We start from the raw sequence: 27,080 nt of genomic DNA, 5'->3' as shown, positions 1-27,080 counted from the left end.
CGGGACGCGAAAATCTAGATATTTTGGGGTAAATCGTTCTTTATTGCCTGGTCTATAATGGCATGTGCTGATGTACCTCATCACAACATAATAGTTGAAATTATTCAGTATCGATTTTACGAAATTACAGCTAGTTACGTTAGTATGATAATTAAAGAAATGGATAATTTTCTCTTTAGAAAGGATCTAAATCAGAAAGAGGAAATGTTAGTTACTATGTACTTCAATGTTGATAGTCCAGTTGATAGAGGTTCGGCGCGTGTCAAACCTTGATAACCCGGAAATAATTACACAGGTCTACTTTAAATGATGAGTACAATAACTGACTAATTTGCTGACAAAGTATTTTATCAGGAAAAAAAGTTATTAACAATTTAATCGTGAAAAAAATTTTTTTTAGTAGTTTTCTTTAAATAACTCAGCGGGATGACTTTGTACGAAAAAATGCTTAGGACATGATTTTGTTCGTAATAAAAATAGCTACAAAATGGCGGTGGTCCGATTACGAAATTTGCAATAACAAAGCCGTGAGATTGAAAAAACGGTATAAAACGCCAATTTTTTTAAGTTGCTGTAAAAATGTCAATTATAAACAAAAAGTGATAAAACTTTCGAAAACTATAGTTCAATATATATACAATAATGACGCTAAAGCCGAAAATCAGGAGAGCAAAACTTTTTGTTCTATAAGGTGTTATACATTCATCGGCATCTGAAACTCGAAACTTTGCCAAATTTGTTCGAAGCTTTGCTGACACTTGAAATTTGGTACACACATAGTGTAAATATGCAGAAACCAAAAGCAATTTGCAAAATTCAAGTATCTTCATTTTTGCAGTTTTGGTAAGGTTTTATACGTCACCCTAGTTTTATACGTCACCGTTTTTTTAATTTTTGGACGTATATTTATGTATATTTATAAAATATTCCATTACGGTAGATTAGCCAGCATAATTACCTACAATTTAAAAAAATATATATTTTCATCGTTTAGATCCTAAGCTACTTAACATTTTGCGCCTGTTAGCCGTAGTCGTACATTATTCAACATATTAACATAAAACAAAATCGTACGTGTGGGGTAAACCTTTAACTTTTCATTTTCGAGCGCGAGCTCCGCTCTTCGGCGCTTGTATACTATTAGAAATATGCAACAGTAAATTTAAACAATTGTTTACTTAAAGTTAAAGGTTTACCCCACACGTACGATTTTGTTTTATGTTAATATGTTGAATAATGTACGACTACGGCTAACAGGCGCAAAATGTTAAGTAGCTTAGGATCTAAACGATGAAAATATATATTTTTTTAAATTGTAGGTAATTATGCTGGCTAATCTACCGTAATGGAATATTTTATAAATATACATAAATATACGTCCAAAAATTAAAAAAACGGTGACGTATAAAACTAGGGTGACGTATAAAACCTTACCAAAACTGCAAAAATGAAGATACTTGAATTTTGCAAATTGCTTTTGGTTTCTGCATATTTACACTATGTGTGTACCAAATTTCAAGTGTCAGCAAAGCTTCGAACAAATTTGGCAAAGTTTCGAGTTTCAGATGCCGATGAATGTATAACACCTTATAGAACAAAAAGTTTTGCTCTCCTGATTTTCGGCTTTAGCGTCATTATTGTATATATATTGAACTATAGTTTTCGAAAGTTTTATCACTTTTTGTTTATAATTGACATTTTTACAGCAACTTAAAAAAATTGACGTTTTATACCGTTTTTTCAATCTCACGGCTTTGTTATTGCAAATTTCGTAATCGGACCACCGCCATTTTGTAGCTATTTTTATTACGAACAAAATCATGTCCTAAGCATTTTTTCGTACAAAGTCATCCCGCTGAGTTATTTAAAGAAAACTACTAAAAAAAATTTTTTTCACGATTAAATTGTTAATAACTTTTTTTCCTGATAAAATACTTTGTCAGCAAATTAGCCTGTTATTATACTCAACATTTAAAGTAGACCTGTGTAGTTATTTCCGAGTTATCAAGAAAATGTCACCAACAGTAACTTTTCGGCCTCTGCCGACTGAAGTATGAAGCTTTATACTGAAGAAAAGTCAAGAATTCGTTTTGTTAATAATTTAATGACACTTAATTTTTTTTACCAACACTGAAAAGAAAAAAATAAATAAACAATACTTTCATTGAAGAAAGTCTTAACCACATATTTTCGGATATATTCCCCGTATATGAGAGTACCGTAATAAGATATTTTCTTCTGAATAAAATATAATTAATTTGACATTTTATGTAAGTAATGTATTTCTTAATTCTGAATTTCAATTTCGTTTAAGTTGAGTCAAAATCTACTCGTATATCTAAAGGCACATACTTTTGGATACTTAATTGTGGCTTCCGTAGGATATTGTGAATCCAGAGATCCAGGTGTTCCATAGAGATAATAAGTGAAATCTGTAACATTTTCATCCTGGAAAGTAGCATAGGCAATGTGTGTCGCATTTGGGGACATCCATAGTGCAGAACCGCTGCCAAAAACTTCCTCTGCAAAAAAAATAAATAAACAATGATGCATAAAAATTCACTAGCAGCGGGAGCTGTGAAATCTGAGTCAATTTTTTTCCGCTTTACGTAATGCAACAGGCACGTTTTCAGAAGCTGAATTATTATTGTCTAAATATAGCATTGGAATACCTTAGAAAGGTCAAATTTATAAAAAAAAAATAGCAAGTTAAATGTTTGAAATTCCTGAAGATCTATGTAAAAAATGTTTTTTTAGTTAGGATATTAAATAAATGGAGACTATTACATTTTGGTACTAAATGTAAGACTCAAAATTTGAAGTGCAACACCAGAAAAATGGCTCTGTTTGGAATACTTGTAAAATGTTTAAAAAATAGACAATTTGAGAACACGAAATTGTAGGAAATTCTTCGATATCATCTGTTATGACAGGATGCAACTCATTCTTGTTACTATAGTCATAGTGGAGAGAGAGGGAGATAAGAGTAATGATAGTAGTTGAAGAACGACAAGAATAGTTTTAAGCGAAATAATCATAAATGGACATGTACATCTCTATTCAATAGAGCTATGCCGTTTCTGATCCAATCGTACCAAAGGATACAAGAGTTGGATTCGAATGATTCGACTCCTAAGGTATTAATATCGATTTTGTTCCGGGAATTGTAAAAGTCGCATCACGCTGATTAATGGTGACTCGAAACAGGGATGAAATTTCAACCTTTTCCACTACCTGCTATTTTTGTACAAAATAAATAAATATGAATTAATGGTTGCCGAAGAACGGAACTGAGTGCGCATTTGTCAACTCCTATACCATCCGAATCGGAATCTTAAACGAGTTCAAAGAATCGATTCTGACAAGGGTATTGATATCTATAATTTGATTGCCAGAAGAAAACTATTTAGTCTATTTCTACTAATCAAACGGTCAGAAATAGACCTAATTAAGCAGATCTTATAGACTTAGACGTTCTTCTAGACATTGAAAATGAATCAGAAAACACCGAAGAAATTTGTTCCTGCTACGGAAAAAGCGTAAGGATTCCAAAATAGATACAAAAGGATTATCAAATCGTTTGGGAACACATTGTCAGCTGGGTTTGTTTTCTTTAGTGAGTGTGTCTCAGCTATGAATGAAATTCTTCAAGTATTCTTCAGGTAAAGTCGATTAGACTATTTCCAAGAACACTAAAAAACCAATGGCGTACGATTTTTTTTTTAAAGTCCCCTACTCCTCCAATAACTACGCCACTGGAGTATATATTTTGGAATAAGTTATCCATGAATAAATATTCCCTACTAAAAAATGTCATCCCCCAAATTTTATCACTCAATCTTTTTTGCCAGTGAAGTTATAGAAAACTTTTAACACCTTGTATCTCCGTAGGGAAGCGTCCTATAAAAAAATTTTATGGGGCAAAACTTGATTATTTTCATCGGTAGAATACGCCATTAAAGTTTGGCCAAATTTATCATTTAAATCAAGGATTTTTCTATAGTCTAACGCAAGCTGTTGGAAAATTCTGAACAGACCTATTTTATGGATCATTACAAATTTTGAGTTGAAAAATAATTTGCGGTAACAAATGATCATTCAAGAAGAATTTATTTATGTACAATTTATAAGTTTGCCATTAAAAGAGAAAAACTAAGTGATGAAAACAAGAAACTGTTTCGAGAATATATGTATTAGAGTTCAAAGATAAAATTAATATATCGATCAAGAATATATTTATTTTAATATACAGTGTCTCACATTTAAATAGCAGGACTTCAGGAATCAGTAGAAGACCTCGTTTTGAGTCTAAAAGTTCCTATATATATGGGTCCTAAAACGCTTCGTTTCTGAGATACAGGGCGTTCAATTTTATTTTTGTTTTATTTATTTATTTTTTAACTAAATAACCGCTGACAAAAAAAATCATCATGTTGCGGCGAAAGACTTAGTATTTGAGGGCAAATAATTTGACACAGAAAATCATCGCATATTAGTTCCAGTGGTGGAGATAGAGGGGTCTCTATGCATATTTTTATAAAAAAAAGTATAGCCGATTTGATATTTTGCAAATGTTTTCGAAAAATATGAAAGAGCATTCAATTTTACCCAGAAAAGGCCCTCTTGTCCAAAGTCGATAGGAGGTGGCGTTTTCAAGAAAAACCGAAAATACTGTTTAGAAGTCAAATAATAATTTTTAAACATTGTGTTACAACTAAATTAAATATGTAGTTCAAAAATTCGGTTAAAATTGTTTTTAATTAATTAAATGAAAATAAATACAAAAATAAATAACGAAAACCATATTACATCAAAGCAAATGTTCGAAATGTAAACCATTTTCTTCGATACATAACTGACACCGACGCTGAATAGAACGTCTCATTTGAATTAAGTTATTGTCTCTGATTTCACTGCATGCGTTCCGAATCCGACGAATAAGTTCATCCCTTGTGTCCACAGTAGTGGTATAAACTCTCTCTTTAATAAAACCCCAGAGGAAAAAATCTAGGGGTGTCAGATCAGGGGATCGGGGAGGCCATGCAACGATACCCCCGCGGCCAATCCATTTTTCGGGAAAGTGGGTGTTCAACCAGTTCCTGACATTTCGGCCAAAATGAGCTGGACAGCCATCAAGTTGAAACCATGCTCGCATTCTTAAATTCAGAGGAATTTCCTCCCACATGTTGGCACTCTCGGTCTCTAAGAACTCTAAGAAATTCGCAGAATTCAGTCGTTGAGGTAAGATGTAAGGGCCGAAAAGACAATTGTTATAAACGCCGAGCCAAATATTAACACTAAATTCGTGCTGAAAATTTCGTGGTCTGATTGCATGCGGGTTTTCATGTGCCCACTCATGCTGATTGTGTAAATTTGTCACACCTCGACGAGTAAAACATGACTCGTCGGTCCATAATATGTGTGATAAAAAATTTCCGTCGTTTTCAATTGAGTTAAGAATCCACCGAGAAAAAGCTATTCTATGTTCCTCGTCACCCGGACGTAAACCCTGAACAGGTTGTAAGTGGTAGGGATGTCTATGATCTCGTCTTAATGTTCTAGAAATAGTGCACCTGGAAACACCAATAATCCTGGAAATTTTTCTGGTACTCGTCGTGGGATCTCTGTCAAATTCGTGCAAGATTCGCTGATTCCTCCTATTTCTGCCAATATTAACGTTAATTATGTTGCGATCCCTATGGACCAGATTCAATCCGTCATTAGCGAAACGTTGATGAACATTAATAAAAACGTGTGGATGCGGCTGTCTTCTATTAGGAAATCGTCTCCGATATTCCCTAGCAGCTTCTGCCGAGTTCCCATTGGCAAACCCGTATATGAAGTGAATATCTGCGTATTCTTGGTTCGTAAACTTAAACGGCATTTTGAATTTGTTGCAATTTTTTTTAATACTCTACACACAATTAGAAACTATAATAAAATAAGCGCAAATGTCAATATTAGAATGACATTTCAAGTCTGATTTGATTTCTAAACAGTATTTTCGGTTTTTCTTAATTTGACTTCTAAACAGTATTTTCGGTTTTTCTTGAAAACGCCACCTCCTATCGACTTTGGACAAGAGGGCCTTTTCTGGGTAAAATTGAATGCTCTTTCATATTTTTCGAAAACATTTGCAAAATATCAAATCGGCTATACTTTTTTTTATAAAAATATGCATAGAGACCCCTCTATCTCCACCACTGGAACTAATATGCGATGATTTTCTGTGTCAAATTATTTGCCCTCAAATACTAAGTCTTTCGCCGCAACATGATGATTTTTTTTGTCAGCGGTTATTTAGTTAAAAAATAAATAAATAAAACAAAAAAAAATTGAACGCCCTGTATCTCAGAAACGAAGTGTTTTAGGACCCATATATATATAGGAACTTTTAGACTCAAAATGAGGTCTACTGATTCCTGAAGTCCTGCTATTTAAATGTGAGACACCCTGTATATTTCAAATTAAAAATAAACTCTCCTGCTTTAAGCAAGCGTTTAATTAAGTGTAGAAATGTTACTTAGTTTATGATTAAAGTATAGTCATATACACCATTCTTGGTTCAAAATACTGATTTTCACTGTATGGTAGTCGATATATTGCAACAACTAAAAGGTATTAAAAGTAATACATCAAACACAAATGAATGTTTGCGTTGCACTTGCTCATAAATAATATAGATAACAATGAAGTACTTAATGTGGTAACCAGTCAAAATTTTGATAGTATGTATAATAATGCATAGATATGAGTTGCTCTTTAACGAGCAGATCTTCGAAAACGAATTTTGCGAATGTAAATGTATGTGTAGAATGACTTATGATGGGACCAGTTTCTTAAAAAGTTGATCCACATGAGCCACCAAGATAACGTGAAGACTTTATAACGCCCATATTCACAAGCTGTAACTAAACTAGAAAAAGAATGCTGTTATAGATTCACCTTTACTTAACATTAATTGCTCTTCCAGAAATTGACCTTTTTATTTATTTTTCTTGAATGTTCAAATACTTTGCATTAACTGTAGGTCGCTTTTTCCTGGAAAATAAAAGCAATCTTCTTTAACTAAAGTTCGGCATAATACAATTGCGTGTTATCACGAAAGAGTTGTTAAAATACTGATTAGATAGAATATATTAACGTCATATCGTAACATTTTCAGATATACCGTTAACATTTTAATACCGTTTAATGCAAACGGATATTTATGGTAGTGAAATTCAATTTAGTAATCATTTTAGTATTACCTTCGTATACCCAATCGGGAACGCCACAATAAATGACTCCCGGTTCTCCTATATTTGTAACAATTATAGGATTAGAGGTGTCGACAGCAAAATCCTCCAGATAGTAAATGTTATTCTCATAAACGTACACTAGGCCATGTCCTGTGGGAGCAAATGTTGCTAGTTGAATTGGTTTCAGATCGGCAATATCGTAGTAGGTCCTAAAATAATAAAAAAAAAACATCCATTATCTTTAAATATTTGCTTCTTGTTGCGGAGTTATTATTAAATTGAAATTTTTACTATTGTCAGTCGAATCATAATTTTATGTCGTAACAATAAATATTTAGGTTCTTAAAAAAAGTCAAAGGATCAATCGAATTCTATTAACAAAAATGAATCTTTAAATTTTATACTTACTGATTGCTAATATCGTATACCGTGAAGAGGGATGTAGTGGAATGCCTGAAAACCTAAACAAGCAAGTATACAGTATTCCCATATATAATGGTACATGGAGCAACAGCGGATCCTACACAGTAAAATATTACGACTTAACTTACCTTAACTTATCCAAGAAATAATACCTAAAAGATACAGAGCGTCAAGGTGAAAAATGTGTTTTTATTATTTTTAAACAACCTTTTCAAAATTACGAACAGATATTGCTTAAATTTTAGAGATTGGGAATTCATGGAGGTCACGCGACGAATTCAAAATCCAACATATTTTTGCTCTTACTTATTAGAGAGCACTATTTGCGACATTTTGCGTATATTTAAAATGTCCTAACCTTTTTGCTCCTCGGTATATTCTCTTCTGTATTCTCTGTTTATCCTCTTTGATTTTTTTCCATCTTCCTACTTTTTCGCGTAAAAATGGATATACCCTCCAAGTGTCGTTACGAGTAACCATTTTCGAGATATTCACACTGTAAAAAATCGGTGTGAGTGAAAGCAATAAAGGTTCGGAGTGGATCCATTGAGTGTAATCATTGAGTACATTTTCACTCAATAAATATTATCATTTTACTCATTTGTGATTATTTTACTCATTTGTGATTACATTTAAACAAAAACTGAGTACTTTCATTCAAATATAGGTCCTTAACTAAATTCTTCACGTAAACTCGTATTTGGTGCACTTGTACCTAAATCAGAGTAAATGTCCTCATTACTCAGTGATCCCACCCTTTCTCATATCCAGATGCATTCTTTGTCTGTTTCCATCGTCCCATTAGGTTATCTCGTGACCGTGGTGTGGTGGATGGCAGTATGGCGTATGGTGTGCTTTGGAGTTGGACAAGTATTGGTTTATCTGGTTATTCTAGTGAAAATTGTATTTAAATGTAGTGATTTAATTACAATAATTAAAGACAATATATGAAGTCTCGATTAAGATTTTGCTAAATACACGGATAGTAAATTGTTATCTATAATTACGTATTTGTAACGTGTAATAGTTTATGGCAATTTATTTATCCGATCAGTGAACCAATCGAGACCTAATTATTGTCTCTAAAACAATGATTTATTTAAAATAAAATTTCGAGAAAATATAAAGTGCAAAACTACTCCAAACGTTAATAATATGGAAGCATTTATTAAGTAAATTGTAACATTAATAGACCTAATTTCAAATAATATGGCTTTTACCCAAAAATTATACAAATTTAATAAATTACAAAAAAATACCGATTTTCATCTCAAGGGTTAATATAATATACTATCAAAAAAAAATGTAGATTTGAAATATTATTTTTACAATATCTCTCCTAATTTCAAAGTTCATCATTTGAAGAACACGCTGTATAGCGTCTAATAAATTTGAACACTGTATCTCCTAATTAATCAGTTATGAGTGATTTATTTTTGCAACTCAATATTTAGTTAATTAAAAACCAAGTATGAGTAAAAAATTCAATAATATATAATTAAATCATATTAGAGAAAAAGTCAACTCTAAATTGGTTTTTGTATACTCAGCACAGAGTCAAAAGTCACTCAATTGATAGTTAGCAGTAACTTGCATTTGAGTAGAACTCACTCAGTTGTACTCATACTAATAGAGAAAATTTCACTCAATCGGGTGTGGACAGAAATTGATACATTATCGAGTAAAATTGAGTGAAATTTGAGTGAAATTTTTTTACAATGTAGCTTTAAAGTTTCCAATGCAACGAATTTAAATCATATGTTATAGGGCCGTATGTATACTTTACCAAGGTAGGTAGGCTTTAAAAAATTAATTTAATAAAAGTAATCGTCACAAAAATTAATAATTTAGAGTGAAAAGAAGATTATTATTTAATTATCTTTTTTAGATTTTTTGATTTATTAAATTTAAATGCTGACAGGAAAGAAACCAAACTTTTAAATAAAAGACAATACTGTAACAACTGTTGGAAGTGGTTTTCGTTTACTTCGATGCATTTATGATCTCCTGATTTTAATTCACGAAATTTTCAATTTGCTGCCATAATTCCTCTCAAGCATTTATTATCAATTCATGCATAATATAATAATATGTATCCACATACGAAAAAATATTTTGGATTAAAATGGGGGCTCCGCGTAGGCCAAGGCGTTTGGCTCCCACAAACTATCCAGCGACCAGAGAAACAGACAAGAGAGTAATTGCTCAGTGGAATAGAAAAATGTGCTGGAGAGACATCCTGAATGAAAAACGTATGCATTAAGTTCAATGGTAATTCGCCCGAGAAATTGGGTAGCTGATTTTGGAGGAAATTTGAGTATAATTCGCCGTTTAACGCAGGCGGTAATTCGTATAGTCCAGTAACTGTACATCAAATGGTAAGTTTAATTAATGTTGGAAGTGACGTTCGGCTACTATGTACGGATTTTCTGTCTCACGACTCTCACGTATGTTTGTTCCTAAAGTTCCTACGTATAAACGTAGCTTCATCCATAAACAACACATGTACATTCGTAAAAGATAAAGCTTTTCCTGATGAAATATCCTATGTATTATTGATTTACGTAATACAGTTTCCGTAGCCATGCGCCTAATACTTATCTTCGGGTTATCTGCAACTTGGACCAAAATTTCTTCTTCCTGTTCTGGAGGAATGGTTTTCAGGCTTCTTACATTATATCGATCTTAAAATCTGGCTGCCTTCTGTTTGGATACAACTTCAATATCGGCGCTGAGCTCCGAAACCATTAAAATCATCTTGTTCGTATACGTTTATCATGTCATATTTGTATTAGAAAATAGTTTGTGTCTTAGAAGTTTCAACTTACTTTTGCCCGAGTTTTTATGAAACAACGCTCAAAATGCTACCAAACAAGTATGTTTGATGGTTGCCAAGTTTGAAAACATCATTTATTAATTTTTGTTTTTCAAAGCCTGCTTTGGAAAAGTGCATACTTTCCTATATGAAATAATTTAAATTCGTTTCACTGGGAACCTTAAAGGTTAATATATCAAAAATGGTTACCTGTAGCGGTACTTACAAGGTATATTTTTTGTATAAAAAAACATGCCAAGGAGCAAAAAAGTTATGACATTTTAAAGACTTGGAAAGTGCCACAAGTGGTGCCCTCTAATAAGTAACAGCAAGATTGGACTCGAATTCGTTGTCTCAGAGAACCTCCGATCTCCAAAATTTGTGCAATATCTGTAATTTTGAAAAGGTTTTTCGTCTTAACGCCTTGTACCTATCTTTTTAAGTATCAATTCTTGGACTATGGTAAATTAAGTTAAATTGTAATATTTTAGTATGTAAAATCCGTTGTTGCTCCATGTACCGATACTTAAGGGACACCCTGTATGAACAGTTAACACGAAATTGTACTACTTAATGCTAGGATACAGAGCGTTATGTTCGCCGCATTCACTATACACCTTAAAATAGCCAATATTACGGGAACTGTTTTACATATGTATTAAAAGGAAACACCATTGTTTTAAATAGACGTAGTCAGGCAAAGTACATACCATGTACGCTACTTTCATGATGATAGACTCATTGAAGATTTGCTCTTCGGTTAAACAGGGTGTTACAAAAAGTGTAAAAAATGTAAAAGTTAAAAGTACTAGAAAAACTAAGAAAAAGGTCCATTTGACATGTTCAGAAATGCCTTGGTGTTAAATTGTTTCTTAAAAAAATATGTTTTTGTTTATATCTTTCAAACTGAATTACCAAATCATTTCAAATATGGCGATGATAAATGAGAAAATTCAGAGACCGAGAGTCAGGGGTACCGTCACCTTTTTGGGTAGTTCATCCACGCCTCCGAAATTTTCGCAAAAGATACTAGCATTTTCTGAAGGAACAGAGTAAATCGCATATACAACGTAATCTTTTTTTGACAGTATGCACATAATACAAATTATAGATAAATCACTTTTGAATGTCGTATTCATTGGAATGAAGAAAAAATGCCCACTCAAATATTTCAGGTTGAATTCCAATTGAGTTGCTTCTACTGCATTGGTTATTGTAGAAGTTCTCAAATGGTTTTGTATGCATCAAACCTAAGATAACCTCAAATAAAGAATTGCAGCTTGCTTCAGGACAGGAGTTGTTCGTAAATTTGATTTAAATACCTTCGAACCACAAACCACACCTGACGTTCAGTCGCAGGTCTTCAAGTAAAGCGGAAATGAGTCGTTCTTAAGAGGTGGAGATATGTAGGATCATTTAATTGATTGAAATTAGTATCGTTACCATATTGCCTCAAAACCCATCACAAAATGTTAATCTGTTATCGTGGATTGGATGCTTATGCACATTAGGTGTGGACCTTAATAGTTCTCCAAACAAGAGGGTGACAATTTAGATATATGAACCACAAATCACCTACTGCTACTTCCTGAGTTTTCTCTCATTTTCTCCAAAATATGTTTATAAAATAAACTTAAAATATGCTTCTTCTTAATTCATAAAAACTTTATTGTAAAACACATGATAAAATTTAAACGATGGTATGGTTTTTCTGGAAATAATTAACAATTTATTTATTAAGATAAAAAGTCAAATAAATTTTGTACTGTCATTCACGTGTGTATAAACAAGTTTTGTATTATCATGTGCACGTAATTAAGAAGGATTTTATAATCACGAAAACGGTGCGAAAAGAAATAAAATTACCGTTTCTATAAAATTTACCTTGCTTTTTCTGAAAATACTACAGTAACAATTGCCGGGACGTGTGGTAATTTATTTGTTAGTTCCCGGAACGGATGGACCAACTCAGACAGTTAAATATTTCAGTCAACACTAATTATCGAAAAGTTAAGGGTTCTTAAGTAGGTTAGCGTCGCCACAAGGCCGTCCTTCGGAGAAGGCCTCATGAAATTTAACAAAATTTTTTAACAAGTTCACTTAGACTGTCAGGGCCACGTGTTGAGCATCTGGTATAAACAGAATAATCGATATTTCAAATAACGCGCGAAATGCATTCCAAAGAACGTAGGAATTCCAAGAATAAGTTGTTAGCAGTTGTGAGAAAGATAATAATAGATCAAATAGCTGTTTTTTAGGCGGATTTTCCAAGCTATAAGAATAGATTAAATGAGATTGACTAATCCGTCCCGTATTGCTACGTGGAGTCACTAGAGGAAGGCTAGGGTAATTTGTAAATCCAGTTAGTCACAGAATTATTTATATAAATGTAAATTCAGTCCATTAGATAACTATTAACATGGCATAGTTATGCCAAAGCGTCCCGATATTCAAGGTTCCCGCCAGTAAGATAAGAACAGAAACGTCTGGACCCAAGAAATGGGCGTGTCGAAGCGAGGTGTCGAATTCAGGTGATCTCATTTTTTCCTTGGGTTCCACATTGAGCAGTATACTTAGTCTTAGAGTCTCGGGTTAATTTAATAATGGATAAAGTAATTCCAACTTTTGCTATGGATCTTGCAATTCCTGAATCTCGGTACGCTGTCGCGTGTAAATGAATCAATAATGTTTGTTCGAGTTTGTTGTGTTACCTACCGTTGTTTTGTTTGTTTTGTTTTTATTGTCATTAAAACCCTTCCTGGAAAGTTTGATGTTTTCTTGTTCTTCCAACTTAAGTGTCACCCTACACAACCAACCACTGGATTACCTTGTACATGAGCGACATACGGTAAGTGTCTGGTATTCATTCTCTAAACGTATAACATTTCTAAGTTCCCACGTATTAATTAAAGTGTAATGATAATTATAAACTCCCTTTCGAGAAGTTAATAGTAAACTCTTTTGTCAGTTAATACCGTTATGATAATGGTTATATCGGTAGATAGATAAATAAAGAAATAACCCCTCAGGTTACACTACTATTATTACGAAAACTTCATTGACGTAAAATACTACTCAGAAAAATGCGATATCCCTAAGTATAGGCAATACTCTGTGACAAAACTGAACTGATTTGATCAACCCATTTGCAATTTTTTTTACTAATACTTACATAGCTTTTTCAGCTTTTTTAATTTTTGTAGTACTCTTAGCTTTTTAAATTTTTACATTTTTTGACACCCTATGTTCCTTACAACGAGCGTTGTTCATATGAAATGAATACAGGGAATTTACTAAAAAATAAGTATGTCGGAGCAAAACCTTGAAAGGATATTGAAATGAACACAGACATGATAACACATGGGGAAAACTTAAAAAACAGTATTTACAAGGCATATCCACAAAGTAAAGGAAGGTACCCAATTTTTTAAAAATTGAAACGGCAGTATATTTATAAAAAATTTACATATTTAGAAAGGTGCGCCAAACGTCCATTTTCCGACGTAGTCAACGTCAGTGCATTCTGGGAGTCGAGATATGAGCTATCTAATACCTTCGTCAAAAAACTCTTGCACGGCACTGTGGACCTCATCATCGGTAGAAAACCATTTTCTGCACATAAACATTTTCAGACAAAAAGAAAGAACACAATCAGAAGGTGCCAGGTCAGGGCTGTGAGTGGGGTGGTTGATGATGTTCCAACCGAATGAATCCAAGAGTTGCTTTATGGCATTATCTGTAACAAGCACACCCCCTTAGTTTGTGCCCTTATTTTGTTCTGTATTGCCCTCTGTAGTGTTTTCAGGGTTTCACAGTACCGCGCATCATTAATTGTTTCTTCCTGGGTCGAAAAGTCAATGAGGAGAATCCCTTTACGGTCCCAAAACACAGTTGCCATGATTTTTTGAGCCGAAACAACGGTTTTTATTTTTTTCGCTGATGGTGAATACGGATGTCGGTACCGCATTGATTGTCTTTTCGTCCTATAAACAGTTTTGATTTCCTTAAAAATCTGAAACGCCGCCTTTCTCTTTACCTCACCTCGCAGCTGCCGGGATTCGGAACAATGGCACTCATTTCAACACGCCACTACAACAGCAGTACTCAACTGATTGAGACAAAAGATCGCGCGTTCTGCTCTCAACACCTTGGCCCTAAATACAAAGTTGCCAACTTTGTCGAAAACAAAAACCACAAAGCATCAGAGTGTCAGTACTCTTACTTTGTGGATATGCCTCGTAATTCAATACGAGTATTAATAAACTTAGTCGGCGTGTAGCTTTGTAGCTAAAATTAAATAGATAAAAAAAAGTTTACTATCATTTACGTAACACAGCAATATTTTAAAACTATTTGTTTTGCATGCTACGTATGCTACGCATTTAGCGAAGATAGTGGACATAGCGAACATAACGCTGTGTGTACTCCTAATACAGATAATTATGTTGGTAAAACAACAATTCATTCTACATACCGAAGACACATTGTATCGAATTAGAATGAAAGCTTGATCCTCCGACAGAGTAAAGGAAGCCCCAGAATAATTTGTCTGAAAAAAATATATAAACCAAATCAGATTATCGCTATAAATCAATCATATACGTTTACAGTCAATGATAATCTTATTAATTGTATATTTTTTTAATGTGTAATATCTTAATAATAAATATTGAACAAATTTAATAAAATTTAAGGTTCTAAAAAAACTTTAATGAATCTAATTGTCATATATACCTAAATCATTAAATTGATAATATTAAACAAAGAAAAAGCTATTTTACAGGAAAATAATGTGATTGTAATAAGAAATGATACAATCAACCTCTTTTGTACCTCATCAATGTCTCATACTCAAATTATTTGAGTCGTATGAGTTTAAAAAATTCCTTTGTGTTGGCAGTTTAAAAATCATAGCAGCGTTAACTAAATTCTAAGCAATGTAATAACAATTTTAAAGTAGGTAATGTTTTATTTATGTAAATTTAGTAACATATCACTAAGAATAGAACATATATTGCATTGCATCTGGAATTTCCTCTAACTTTTAAAGTATTTATATTTATTTAAAGTCATGACTACTGTTGGATGGTATTACAAAGTCAGGAAGTGAAAATCATTGAATCTTAAAAAATAACCAAATTACACATTTATATGCAACGTTAAATAAACAATTAATGTTTTTATATAAAGTCTTGTACTGGTTGATGATAATAATAATGATATACTTGCTAATAATATATGATATGTTCATGTTAGCACTGAATTGAATCCACAAAATATTTTGTCTATATTTTTCTATAGCAAATAATAAAATATTATAATTACTTGAAAATGTTAATTTACAATCATTATTTAAATATTTAATTCAAGTAATTCGTTAAAGATTCCCTCAACAAATGTATACAAATCACAATATTTATAAGTAATTGACTATTCGTGATTACACATTCTTCTTTTCTATAAAAAAAAAATAATAAATAGATAAAGCATACTCACTACTACTACGTCGTTTTTTTGTATAAGAGAATTATTGTGGAAGAATGTATTCATATCTTTACTATCACTTTTAGGACTTAACCTTGATGCCTGTAGTGGAACTGTCCTTATTAATGATTGTTAATGGTCATGGTTCCATCAGAAACTAGTTTTTCTTGCTTTTGGTTGATTTGTTTATTACTATTATCAATTTGCAAAATAGCTTGGTTTTCCCTACAAACTGTATTAACGCTTGTACGAGGTCTGCACAAAAAATAATAATAACTGAACATTTTGAATTACGCGGTAAAGGAGATATTTAGTGATATGCTGTTGGCAGCATTGCATTGCACATAACCTCCTCTGTAACCACACGTTCTTGGTTATTGATATCTCATTTAGTTTTTTGAGTGCAACGTATTTTTGAAATGTGCGATTTTATGGAACAACGATGCAACGTAAAATTTTGCGAGAAACTAGGGACTTTCACGGAAACGCTTCAACTTTTGAAACAAGGGTACGGAGATGATGCTCTGGGTCGTACGCAGTGTTACGAATGGTTTTCATGATTCGTCAGTCAATTGAAGATGGTCCTCACCCAAGAAGGCCTTCGACTTTAACGGACGACTCCCGTTCAGAAAGTCAAAGATCTGGTGCGTGCAAATCGCTGATTGATTGTCAGATAAATTGCAGAAGAGGTTAGCATATCAATGCTATGAAATTGAACATGCATGCAGTTGTAGCAAAGTTTGTTCCTCGTTTGATGACAGAACAACAGAAAGAAACTCGTGTGGACGTTTGTCGGCAACTCCTTGAACAATCCAATGATGATGAAACATTCATTCAGAGGATCATAACGGGAGAAGAAAGCTGGGTTTACGGCTACGACATTGAGACAAAAGTTCAATCATCACATGGATGGTATGGTACGAAATGCCTAAAAGGTGGCCAAAAATGAAAAAGAAAAAGTTTCTATTTGGAATTTTTTAAGTATCAGGTTGGCAATAGGGATAGTTGGGCTATTCAAATTGACCGGTGGAAACAGTATGCCGTTTATACTTGAGCTAGAATTAGAAGTTGAAGTAACCTTATTGTGTGTCTCCTGGCTGCCTAAGCGAACACAAAAGTACATCGCACGTTCAAAGTGCTGTAAAAATTTATTTATCATTCTCATAAAGTCGCAATAAAATTGACGCTGTTCCAGGAGGTATGTAAAGTATTTTAACATTATAAATTATTCATAATAAATTATTCATTATCCACTTATGTTCATTATGGTTTATGACAAATAATGCTTAAATTTATTACGAAACTCATTCAAAAGTGAACTTAAAAGTTATAGGTATACGGTTATTCACGGTAAGTGGCCTATTAGACTTTCAGAGGAACCAAAGACAATATGACTCTGAAATTTTGTTTATGGGGGTTATCAGATATGTTCTCTTCAACAAAAATAATGCCATCAACGTACCACGTCCGGTTATACCGGAAGTAGCTGTCAACTTCGTTATTTTAAATGGAACACCTTATATATTAGGTATTGCATTATCGACAAGATTAAAAATTAAAAATAAGTCAAAAATGTTAAAGCTTCCCTGTAACTAAATCTAACCGATTTCGAAATAATCGTCATTTTACAAAAAATTTGACAGATGCAAGCGTTCCGAAAATTCCTTATATCTTTCTTCGTTCTGGAAGCTTTCACTTGCTTTTCAGAGTCATATTGTCTTTGGTTCCTCTGAAACATCTAAAAATCCATTTACCGTGAAGAACCCTGTATAAGTCACCATAAGGCTAAATGACTTATTGGCCCGTAATCTAGGACCAATTTAGTATAATATTATGAAAAAAAATCTGCGCAGCTATTTCAATTTTACGATATGAATAAAACAAAAGTTGCAATAAATCGTAATCCAATTATTTCGTAAATGTCGAACAAAAAGTGAAAAAAATATTGCACTTATTATAAAATAAGTAAAAATAATGTTTGGAAAAATACAATAAAGGCAATAAGTAAATAAAGAGAAATATCGCCAAGGCTTCTCACGAAAGTGTTCCCGAGAAAAAATATGAAAGATGTTTTTTGAGACTTCTGGCAACATCAGATCCATATATTTCTACTTTGCGAGAAGATCCACAGAAGGAAATTAAAGAATTGACTGACGATGCAAGAGGATTATTATGTTTACCAAACAATATTCCAGTTTCTGACGAAAATGACAATTCCTGTGATGACTCGGATGAAAGTGATGAATATTCAACAGAATAACATGATCAAATTAGGGAATTTTAATAATTGTAATTTGTCTACTTTATAATAAATTGAATTTTCGCACAATCAGTGCGGTCAAAAACCCCAATATATCCACTTCCAGTAGTTTATTCCACTTTTGTAAAATTTCATCTGCCATATTGTATCCGCCATTTTAATTTTTTCAATTTCAATATGAAATTCGTAATCATTGTTGTCAAATACCCCATTTTGTCAGTTTATTCGACATTTTTTAAATTTAATCCGCCATAACGCCATTCTGAATTTTTCAATTTTGATATCAAATTCGTAATCGGTTGGGTCAAAAACCCCAGTATACTCACTTTTGTACAATTTGGAATAATTTTTTATTTTTGGCCATCTTTTAGGCATTTTCGCGCCACAAGAAAGCACATCAGTCTCGAAGCAACGTCAAAGTAATGCTCACTGTTTTTTTCGATTTCGCGAAATGGAAACACCGCTGGGAAAAGTGTGCGAATAGGGGATGGGAGAACTTTGAAGGAGACAAGGACCAATAATGTATAAAATTAATAATGAAGTTTAAAAACATAAAGTTCGGTAATTTTCTGAACAAACCTCGTATATGGGCAACATTAAAAATTCGTACAAAAATTTATGACCCTTATATTTATACCTATCAATTTTTATTTAAAATTAATACTAGTTAAGAAACTTAAATCCTGTACGTTCACAATACCCAACTAATCTATCTATATTGTTTTATGGTGCTTTCGACATTTATTCCACTAATCTTTCCAATAAAATTATTGATACGTACAATCGTTTTGGTATGGTTCGCATATTTTGGAAGTAATTAAGTTTAATGTTTAGTCACATACGAAAAATGTGTTACTAAGGTGTTAAGAGATTTTGGTAATAAATTTTACAATCTCTAAATTTTTTGTTTCACTTGTAGTAAAATATATTATAGACGAATATATTTTATGCACTTTTCGTGGTTACAAAATTAGTCAAGCAGTAACAACGTGCAGTTATATAATGGTTGTCACTTAATACAGGGTGCATATATTTTAAATTCCCAATTTCTGAAATTACAAAAATGGATTCCTGAAAAATGATAACCTATAAGATTTTGAAAAATATAACATTCACACAAATATCTCTCGAGATGTGTGACGTAGACCAATGAAATATGAACTAATTAAATAAAAATGTAAAAAAATAACTGAATTTGTACATAATCATGTGGAAATATTGGAAGAAACAAAGAAAAATATTCCCTTTTATTAGAAGATTATTGTTTTAATATACTTGTTTCATATTGCAAATAATTTTTGTTGTTGTATATATTATTTTATTTAGACAGGGTGTTAATGAACTTATGTCAAAAATTTAAAGGGGTGAAAAAGGAGCAAAAACTAAGTTAACTGATGTCACAAACTTGTATCGGAAATTTAAGGTCATAGAAAAAAAAGCTAATTAAAGATGTGCTTAAAACTGCTGAAATACATGTATTTTATCGCGACGAATACTTACAAAAAATTCTGTAACACTTTTTACGAGTTTGTAAATTTCTTATGAAGCCGGACTGTATTCTAAGGTCAGTTTGTAATGCATTGTTGTAGTGATTGCTGTACTGTTTTTCGACATTATTTCGAAGTCCTTTTTTAAATGGCGCATTTATTTAGCAATCGCGAATATTATGATATGCTCATAATTTATGGCGAATCAAACGAAAATGCCCGCAAAGCTTGTCAAGTGTATCGTGCAAGATATCCTGAACGACGTGCCCACGCACCCCGAACATTTGTTGCTGTAGAGTCAAAAGTTTTGGACACCAGTGTGAAGTACAACAAGGGCGACTACTAAGAATCTTAAATGTCGAGGAGATGATTTTAGATGTCGTCGAAGAAGATCCGCATCGTAGCACCAGAAATATCGCATAGCAAGTGAATATTTCGCATCCTGTTGTGTGGCGGATATTACAAGAAGCTCAGTTGTACCATTTAATATTCAACGTGTTCAAGCGCTTGCTCCTGAAGATTTTCCACTACGTCGAGGTTTATGCGAATGGTTGCTTCAAGGAAATGCAAGAAATCCTCAATTTATAGCGTAAATACTTGTTACATATGAAGCATGTTTCAGTCGAAATGGTGTACGTAACGTCCACAACATTCACCAAAGGACTATCGAAAATCCACACGAAATACGTTGCGTCGCGGTGCCTTTCAGCAACAGTTTTCAGTAAATATGTGGACCGGTGTCGTTAATGACACTTTAATAGGACCTTTTCATTTGCCTAGACGCTTATACGGTTCTTCATAACTAGTTTTTTTTTGCAAAATCGCGGAGTTATTGGAAGACGTGTCATTAAATGTTCGGCAAAATATGTGGTTACTGTATGACGGAGCCCCCGCTCACTTTTTTAGAGATCGCACGACTTTCTAAACATTACTTTTTCCGTTTGTTGGATAGGCCGCGGCAGCCTAGTTAGATGGCCTCCCCGGTCCCCGACCTTACCCCTTTAGACTTCTTCTTGTGGGAACATGTGAAAAGTGTTGTGAATTCCTCGGAAGTTCGTGAGATCGACCAACTGCGACATTGTATTGCCGAAATTTGTAATACGATTCGAGAGGACGTGGTAATGTTGCAACGCGTGCGAGCGAATTAGATACGTCGCGCTGAAGCTTGTGTCCAAGCAAATGGTGGGTACAATTGAACATCTATAAAAATCAGCAGTACTCAAAAGGCTCCTTGCAATGTTAAAGTAAGTCAGATTTTAAAATTACATTTACTCAACATAAATCCGTGTATTTTGACATAAAGGACATATGGCAAAAATATTTGACATAAATTCATTAACACCCTGTAATTTGCAAATTTTTAATAGGCGCATCAAAAGCATCATGTAAACTACTTCTATTTCTATTCATAAACATATGTTACATAAACATACATTTTGTTATTACCAAATTATATTTGAAGAATCTTCTGAAATTACAAAAATGGTTTCCTGAAATATGATAATCCATAAGATTTTGAAAAATATAACATTTGCACAAATATCTTTGGAGATATGTGACGTAGACCAATGAAACATGGGCTATTGACCTAATTAAATAAATGTAAAAAAATAACAAAAGTAAACCTGTATTTTCAGTATTCCTCTTTAGCCATTTTAGACATCTGCTAGGGAGATCAAAATATTGTGTTTTACTACTGTAAAAATGTTTTCTGTAACAAGAATGTAAATAATATTTCTATTCATAAACATATGTTACATAAACATCCTTTTTTTATTGCCAAATTATATTTGAAAAATCAATATTTTCTTTGTTTTTCTTTTTGGTTATTTTGTCACCTATGAAACATTTTAAAAAAATTAATAACATAAACCCTTGCCCCAAAAGGATAAGTTTTTATGAAAACAGTTTTGTTTGACCAAAAAAATCGCACACTGAAGAAAGCAGACAAATACGAAAACAAAAATAAATGCGTCACTTTATATCACGTATTTTAAAAAGTTGTTAGTGTTTTGAAAATCTGTTTTAATTTTTGTGTTTAGATTTTAGTTGTTAGCAAAGGATAGAACTATGCTTCAACGCCAAAAAATATTGCTAAATTTGACAGAACATCATCAATAGAACATATTACACAAAAATTGCCTTTAATGTTAGCTAACGAATACAAAATTATATCAAAAATTGAACTCGAGAAAAAATAGGTATATAATTAGAAATAATTTCATTGCCAGAAAAGAAATCTATTATCATTACAAAATTATAATAAGTATTAAAAATTTGCCGGTTATTCTAAACAAAACAGTCTATGATACAAAAATATCTAATGCAATTAATGAACGAAATTATATGTATAAAATTAAATAAAGACCCACCCAAATTAATAGAAAATAAAATTTAAAGGACATTATACAGGATATTTATTCTCTGGACTATTCTAAGAATATTTTGTCCTTTGATGATTTTTGAAAATGCGCTTTGTTCCGAGGATACAGGGCGAGAAATATTTTCGACAAAACCAATTTTGATATTTTTGAAATTATTACTGTAGTCGAAATAAAAGTATGGCGTACGTCACTGGGTTTACAGAATATAATTTTTTAAAAGAAAAAATGAGGACAAGTACATTCATTGAAAAGATACCAGTTTGAATGAGGATTTCATTTGAATACGTCTCGTGATTGATCATTTTGCATGTGTCGAATTTGTTGAGACTGATTGACGTTTGGCTGTTTGATTCACATGCATTTCATTTACGGACTTGCTGATGGCAGTTCATTAAAAGCTAGACGGTTGTACATTGAACGATTTCCTGGTCGCAATGTTCCGAAACACGCACATTGAAACGAAATGGAGGACCAGGAAGGCCAATACAATGACAGTAACAACGGTAGAAGTGGAAGAGAATGTACTGAACACAGGTAGATCCACTTCTACTCGAAAAATTGCAAATACTTTGAATGTTGTGCTCATACCACATACAACGCGTTCAGGCACTTCTTCCTGCTGATTTTACTCCACGTATTGCATTCTGTCAATGGCTTTTGCACACATTGGTTCAAATCCCTCAACTACTGTCACTGATTCTTTCTACCGATGTAGCAAATTTCTCAAGATATGCAAAAAGGAATTTTCACAATAACCATGTATGGGCTGAAGAAAATCCTCATGTTTTCAACATCATTGAACATTTGGGTTGGAATTGTTGGTGATTAGCTAATTGCACCAGTATTTCTACCAGGAAGACTTACCGGCGAGGTGTATCGCAATTTTGTGGAACAAACGCTACCTCAGTTTCTGGAGGATGTACCGTTGGCAACAAGAAATGCAATGTGGTTTATGCACGATGCCAACCAGTGCATTGTAATGTGGTTGCTCGTGAGTTTTTAACAATAACATACGGAGGTCGCTGGATTGGTCGACATGGACCTCACTTATGGCCTGCTCGATCCCCGGATCTAAACCCTCTGGATTATTTCATATGAGACCATCTAAAGTCATTAGTTAATACTACTCCAATAGAAAATGTGGAAGATTTAAAAAATCGGATACTTGGGTGTAACTCAATAAGAAGCGACCTTGGTTTTTAAAGAGTTCTGCAGTCAATGAGGAGAAGACTGGTTTCTTGCATCCTAGCTGGAGGTAGTGATTTTCAACAGTTCTTGTAGATTAAGAAGCTTTACATGTAATAAAATGTTATTGTCGAAATTCTCACCCCGTATCTTCGGAACAAAGGGGCTTTTCAAAAATCATCAGAGGAGAAGATATTCTTAGAATAGCCTCCCTGAAATTTTTGCCGTATGTTTAATAAACAACCTGTATAAATATGTTCAAGAACTTTCAGATAGTGAAAGATTCAATGTGAGATTTTTTGGTTAGGCAAAACTATTTTTATAAAAATAACCCTTTTCATGTTTTTCATTAATTTTTTTAAATTTTTTCACACGAGGCTAAATACATATATAAAAAAAGGAAAAACGTAAATTATGTCACAAACAAATATTTTCGAACAATATTAACATTTGATATTTCCAGTGAGAATATTTATGAGAAAAAATTAATCAGCGTAGGGTCAATATCCGACCCATACAAAACATAATTATTTGATTTTACAGTCTATTTTCAACATAATAATGAAAAGAAATTTCCTATATGTAAACTGCAATATTATAAATGTAAATTAAAATTAAAATGAGAGCGTTCAATTCAGTTAAATGTCATTTCTTGCATCAACATTAAGAATTTGAACATTTTACAACACATTAATATTAAACAACACACAACAAATTGTACACCACTATTTCATATTTGCTCGTAAATTTTTTCTTGTTCAATGACGTTCTTTTTGGATACTGAGATGTTTAAATCTTATGTTTTATTATTTCTGAATGCACGTCAGCATTGTCTTAGGAATCCCATTTACACTTTTAACTTTAACATCAAACTCGTGGTTTTCTTGAAACCGTCATTTACTCGGTTTTAAGATATCGTTCGTAAATAAATAGTTTGTACGATCAATTACTGAAAAAACAATTAATAAATAAAATATTTAAGTTTCGAAAGCAAATTCCGGTTTCCAGCATAGAGCCGCCCTATACACTGTCATTAGGAAAATTTAAATAATGAATTTATCAGCAGCGCAAGCATATTGATAAGGTATACAAATGGACATGGGCTGAGAAAAGTTCATTAATAATTCATTACACCCAACGCTAATGCTTTAAAAACCAGGAACTAAACCAAAACAGTAATAGAAATAGTTTGAAACAAGTTTTAAAATCTAGTATATTATATATTCATTAATACATCCCAGATGTGAAAAAAAATCCATATCACTTGTAATTATACTTTCGAACAGGATGAAAAGTATTTAACGTATCTAACTAAAATAGAAACACTATAATTTTCTGTTTTCTATTGCAGGAAAACTGCAGTTAATATGATAAGTGACGATAACCTGGCTCATTAATGTTAATGTAACAGCTAAAAATGTATTTCTATTTTGTTAACAGGTCACGAAATTCTCAATAAAATGATTGCAGCTAAAATTCACGTATTTATTATCCATTAATATTTTGTAATAAACATATCTAATCAAAGTAGATATAACTTTTCATACATAATTCTATAACCATAAAATTTATTGTCGTCATATATTCGATACCATCAAGGCCGTTGAATAAAATTTCAATTTGCCCTCCTTACATTAGAAACTAGACCAAAAAGAATTTACTGACATACGAGTACGTACCTACTAGTGAATTATTTTTCATAACTAATTAATAAGTATACACGAAGGTAGTACTCTTTTCAAATTGATTTTTAAAATTCAAAAATCAAAATACAATCATAAGACGTGAATTAAAAATATCTTGAAAAATAGGTTCTTAACTTGTCAATCATAAGTCTCGAAGAAATGGAGTAACCAATTAATGTGGATGTTTATTTCAACGAGAGACGATTTCTGAAATAATAAAATTTCTGAAATAATAGATGGAAAAAATACCGTAATAAGAGACCATCGGCATAGCAAGAAAACATTAAATTATATAATACATCTTAAATATATGTAAGTGTGTATATTATATCATCCAACAGCTTACACGAAAATATCAATTAAGTGGAAGCGGGTAATCATTTGTAGGACTATTCACTTGCAACAACGGTTTATTAACGGTCATAAACGAAACTATTGATGCGATGCAATAATTAATTAATCATTGAGCTTGAGCTGTTATTATCAACAAAGGTGGAAATGTGTCGGCCTAATATTGAAGGAATATAAAAATATCTTTATGTTAAAAAGCACTTACCAGTACACTGGCTTCCAAGAAAACTTCGGATTCCTTCAGTTCTAAATCGTATTTTAAAATATCTCCTTCCGTATTTTTGTAGAGAAATTCCGTGTCTAAAAGGTAACAGTCAATCACTAGTTCTTCGAAGATTAAGCACGGGCTTACCTGATAACCAAGTACCGTTCCAAGTACTACTCGAAAATGTACCATTTAAATAATCGTCCAATTCGAATACCGTCTTGGTCACGTCATCTCTAGGCTCTGCCTCCTTGAACGACCTACTGTCGCAAGTCCAGCACAACGCCCAAAAGAAAAAACTAGCCTGAAATAGGTAGATTCTATAGTTAGAACTAGCCATTCATCATACGGTCAGTGTGTGATACGTACATTTAGCATTATGAATGTTTTTTTATACTTTAATAATTTATACTAAACCAGCAACCTTATATAGCCGAAGACCTTACAGGGTGTGCCCAAAAAAGTCAGGGCTATTCCTGTAGATACATATATAAATCTGTTTACCTTTCGAATTTGTGTCAGATTTAAATTATGATAGAAGTTGTATAAGCTACTTTACATAGATGGTTATGATAAAAACATTACTGAAAAATTACTACTGCTTGTTAAATCATTTATTCAAAGCGGTCTTACATGAGCATGGAAACGAAATAGGTGGTTTTTCTACAGTCGAAAAGAATAGTATAAAATTCAAGCAAGAGTCATTTTTCTATACTTATATGAGAAAACTAACTACAGTTAGTTGCGCTTTTACTAAACACAGTAACCGATAATCTCGCAAAAGTTTTTTGTGTTGCAAAAGAAGGAATGGCGCAAATGTAAAAGGCTAATAAAAATAAATAATATATTGGAAACGTGTATACTAAAAACAATGTAATTTTACAGTTGGTAGACCACATTTGTCCTATAAATTATCACGTAATTTACAGTGTTACGATATGAAATAGTGTCAAGTAAAACCTATCGTGAAACTATCTAGACTTTTTAAAATGCACCTAAAGAATTGTAAGCAAAGGATGGCGACAGTGAGTTTCACAAGAAGAAATAAATAAAAGCAATTGATACAGAAAAAAGACATATAATTCGAAACTAATATGGCTATAACAGGATAGGCAGCCATATAGAAAAAATATAAAGGAACTGAAAAAAGAACTTACATATTTCTTATGTTAGTTAAAAATATATACCAGTATAAATAGCAAATTCAAAAGAAATCAGTAATTCAGAGAAAATTTTAAAAATCTCACTCTATTTAGTTATACATCATTTTACATTATATTTTATAGTGGAATCTCTTGTTTATTGCTGAAATTATAGTGCAATTATTTGAAAATAAACGTGACTCTTTAATACTTTTTAAAAGAGCTATAAGAACCTTTAAGAACGGTTCTGTCGTTTAACAATTACGTTTCATACAAAATCTAAACAAAACACATAAATTTGATAATTTGCTTAATGAGAATAAATAACACCACTATCGTAATTCAAGAACAAACACACGCAACAAACACATTCAAATTTGTAGGTACACCTTGTAGTCGCTAGGGTTTTATAGCTGCA

The 27,080-nt window shown here is 32.4% G+C and overlaps 1 protein-coding gene across 1 annotated transcript in view; it reads right to left on the bottom strand.

Annotated features, from left to right (window-relative positions):
• The window catches only part of LOC108911084 (venom dipeptidyl peptidase 4), a 53,220-nt gene that overhangs the window by 25,985 nt on the left and 155 nt on the right, over window positions 1–27,080 (bottom strand). The window contains exons 2-7 of the mRNA XM_018715919.2: window positions 25,668–25,824; window positions 25,521–25,615; window positions 14,954–15,028; window positions 7,650–7,702; window positions 7,251–7,450; window positions 2,353–2,522 (exon numbers count right to left, since the gene is read on the bottom strand). Coding sequence (XP_018571435.1) covers window positions 2,353–2,522; window positions 7,251–7,450; window positions 7,650–7,702; window positions 14,954–15,028; window positions 25,521–25,615; window positions 25,668–25,824 — 750 coding nt within the window. The remainder of the gene's footprint in view (window positions 1–2,352; window positions 2,523–7,250; window positions 7,451–7,649; window positions 7,703–14,953; window positions 15,029–25,520; window positions 25,616–25,667; window positions 25,825–27,080) is intronic.

This window comes from Anoplophora glabripennis, unplaced genomic scaffold, assembly GCF_000390285.2.
Source record: "Anoplophora glabripennis isolate ALB-LARVAE unplaced genomic scaffold, Agla_2.0 scaffold614, whole genome shotgun sequence".
In the NCBI taxonomy this organism is placed as follows: Eukaryota; Metazoa; Arthropoda; class Insecta; order Coleoptera; family Cerambycidae; genus Anoplophora; species Anoplophora glabripennis.
This window is presented reverse-complemented; position numbering and strand designations above follow the sequence as displayed.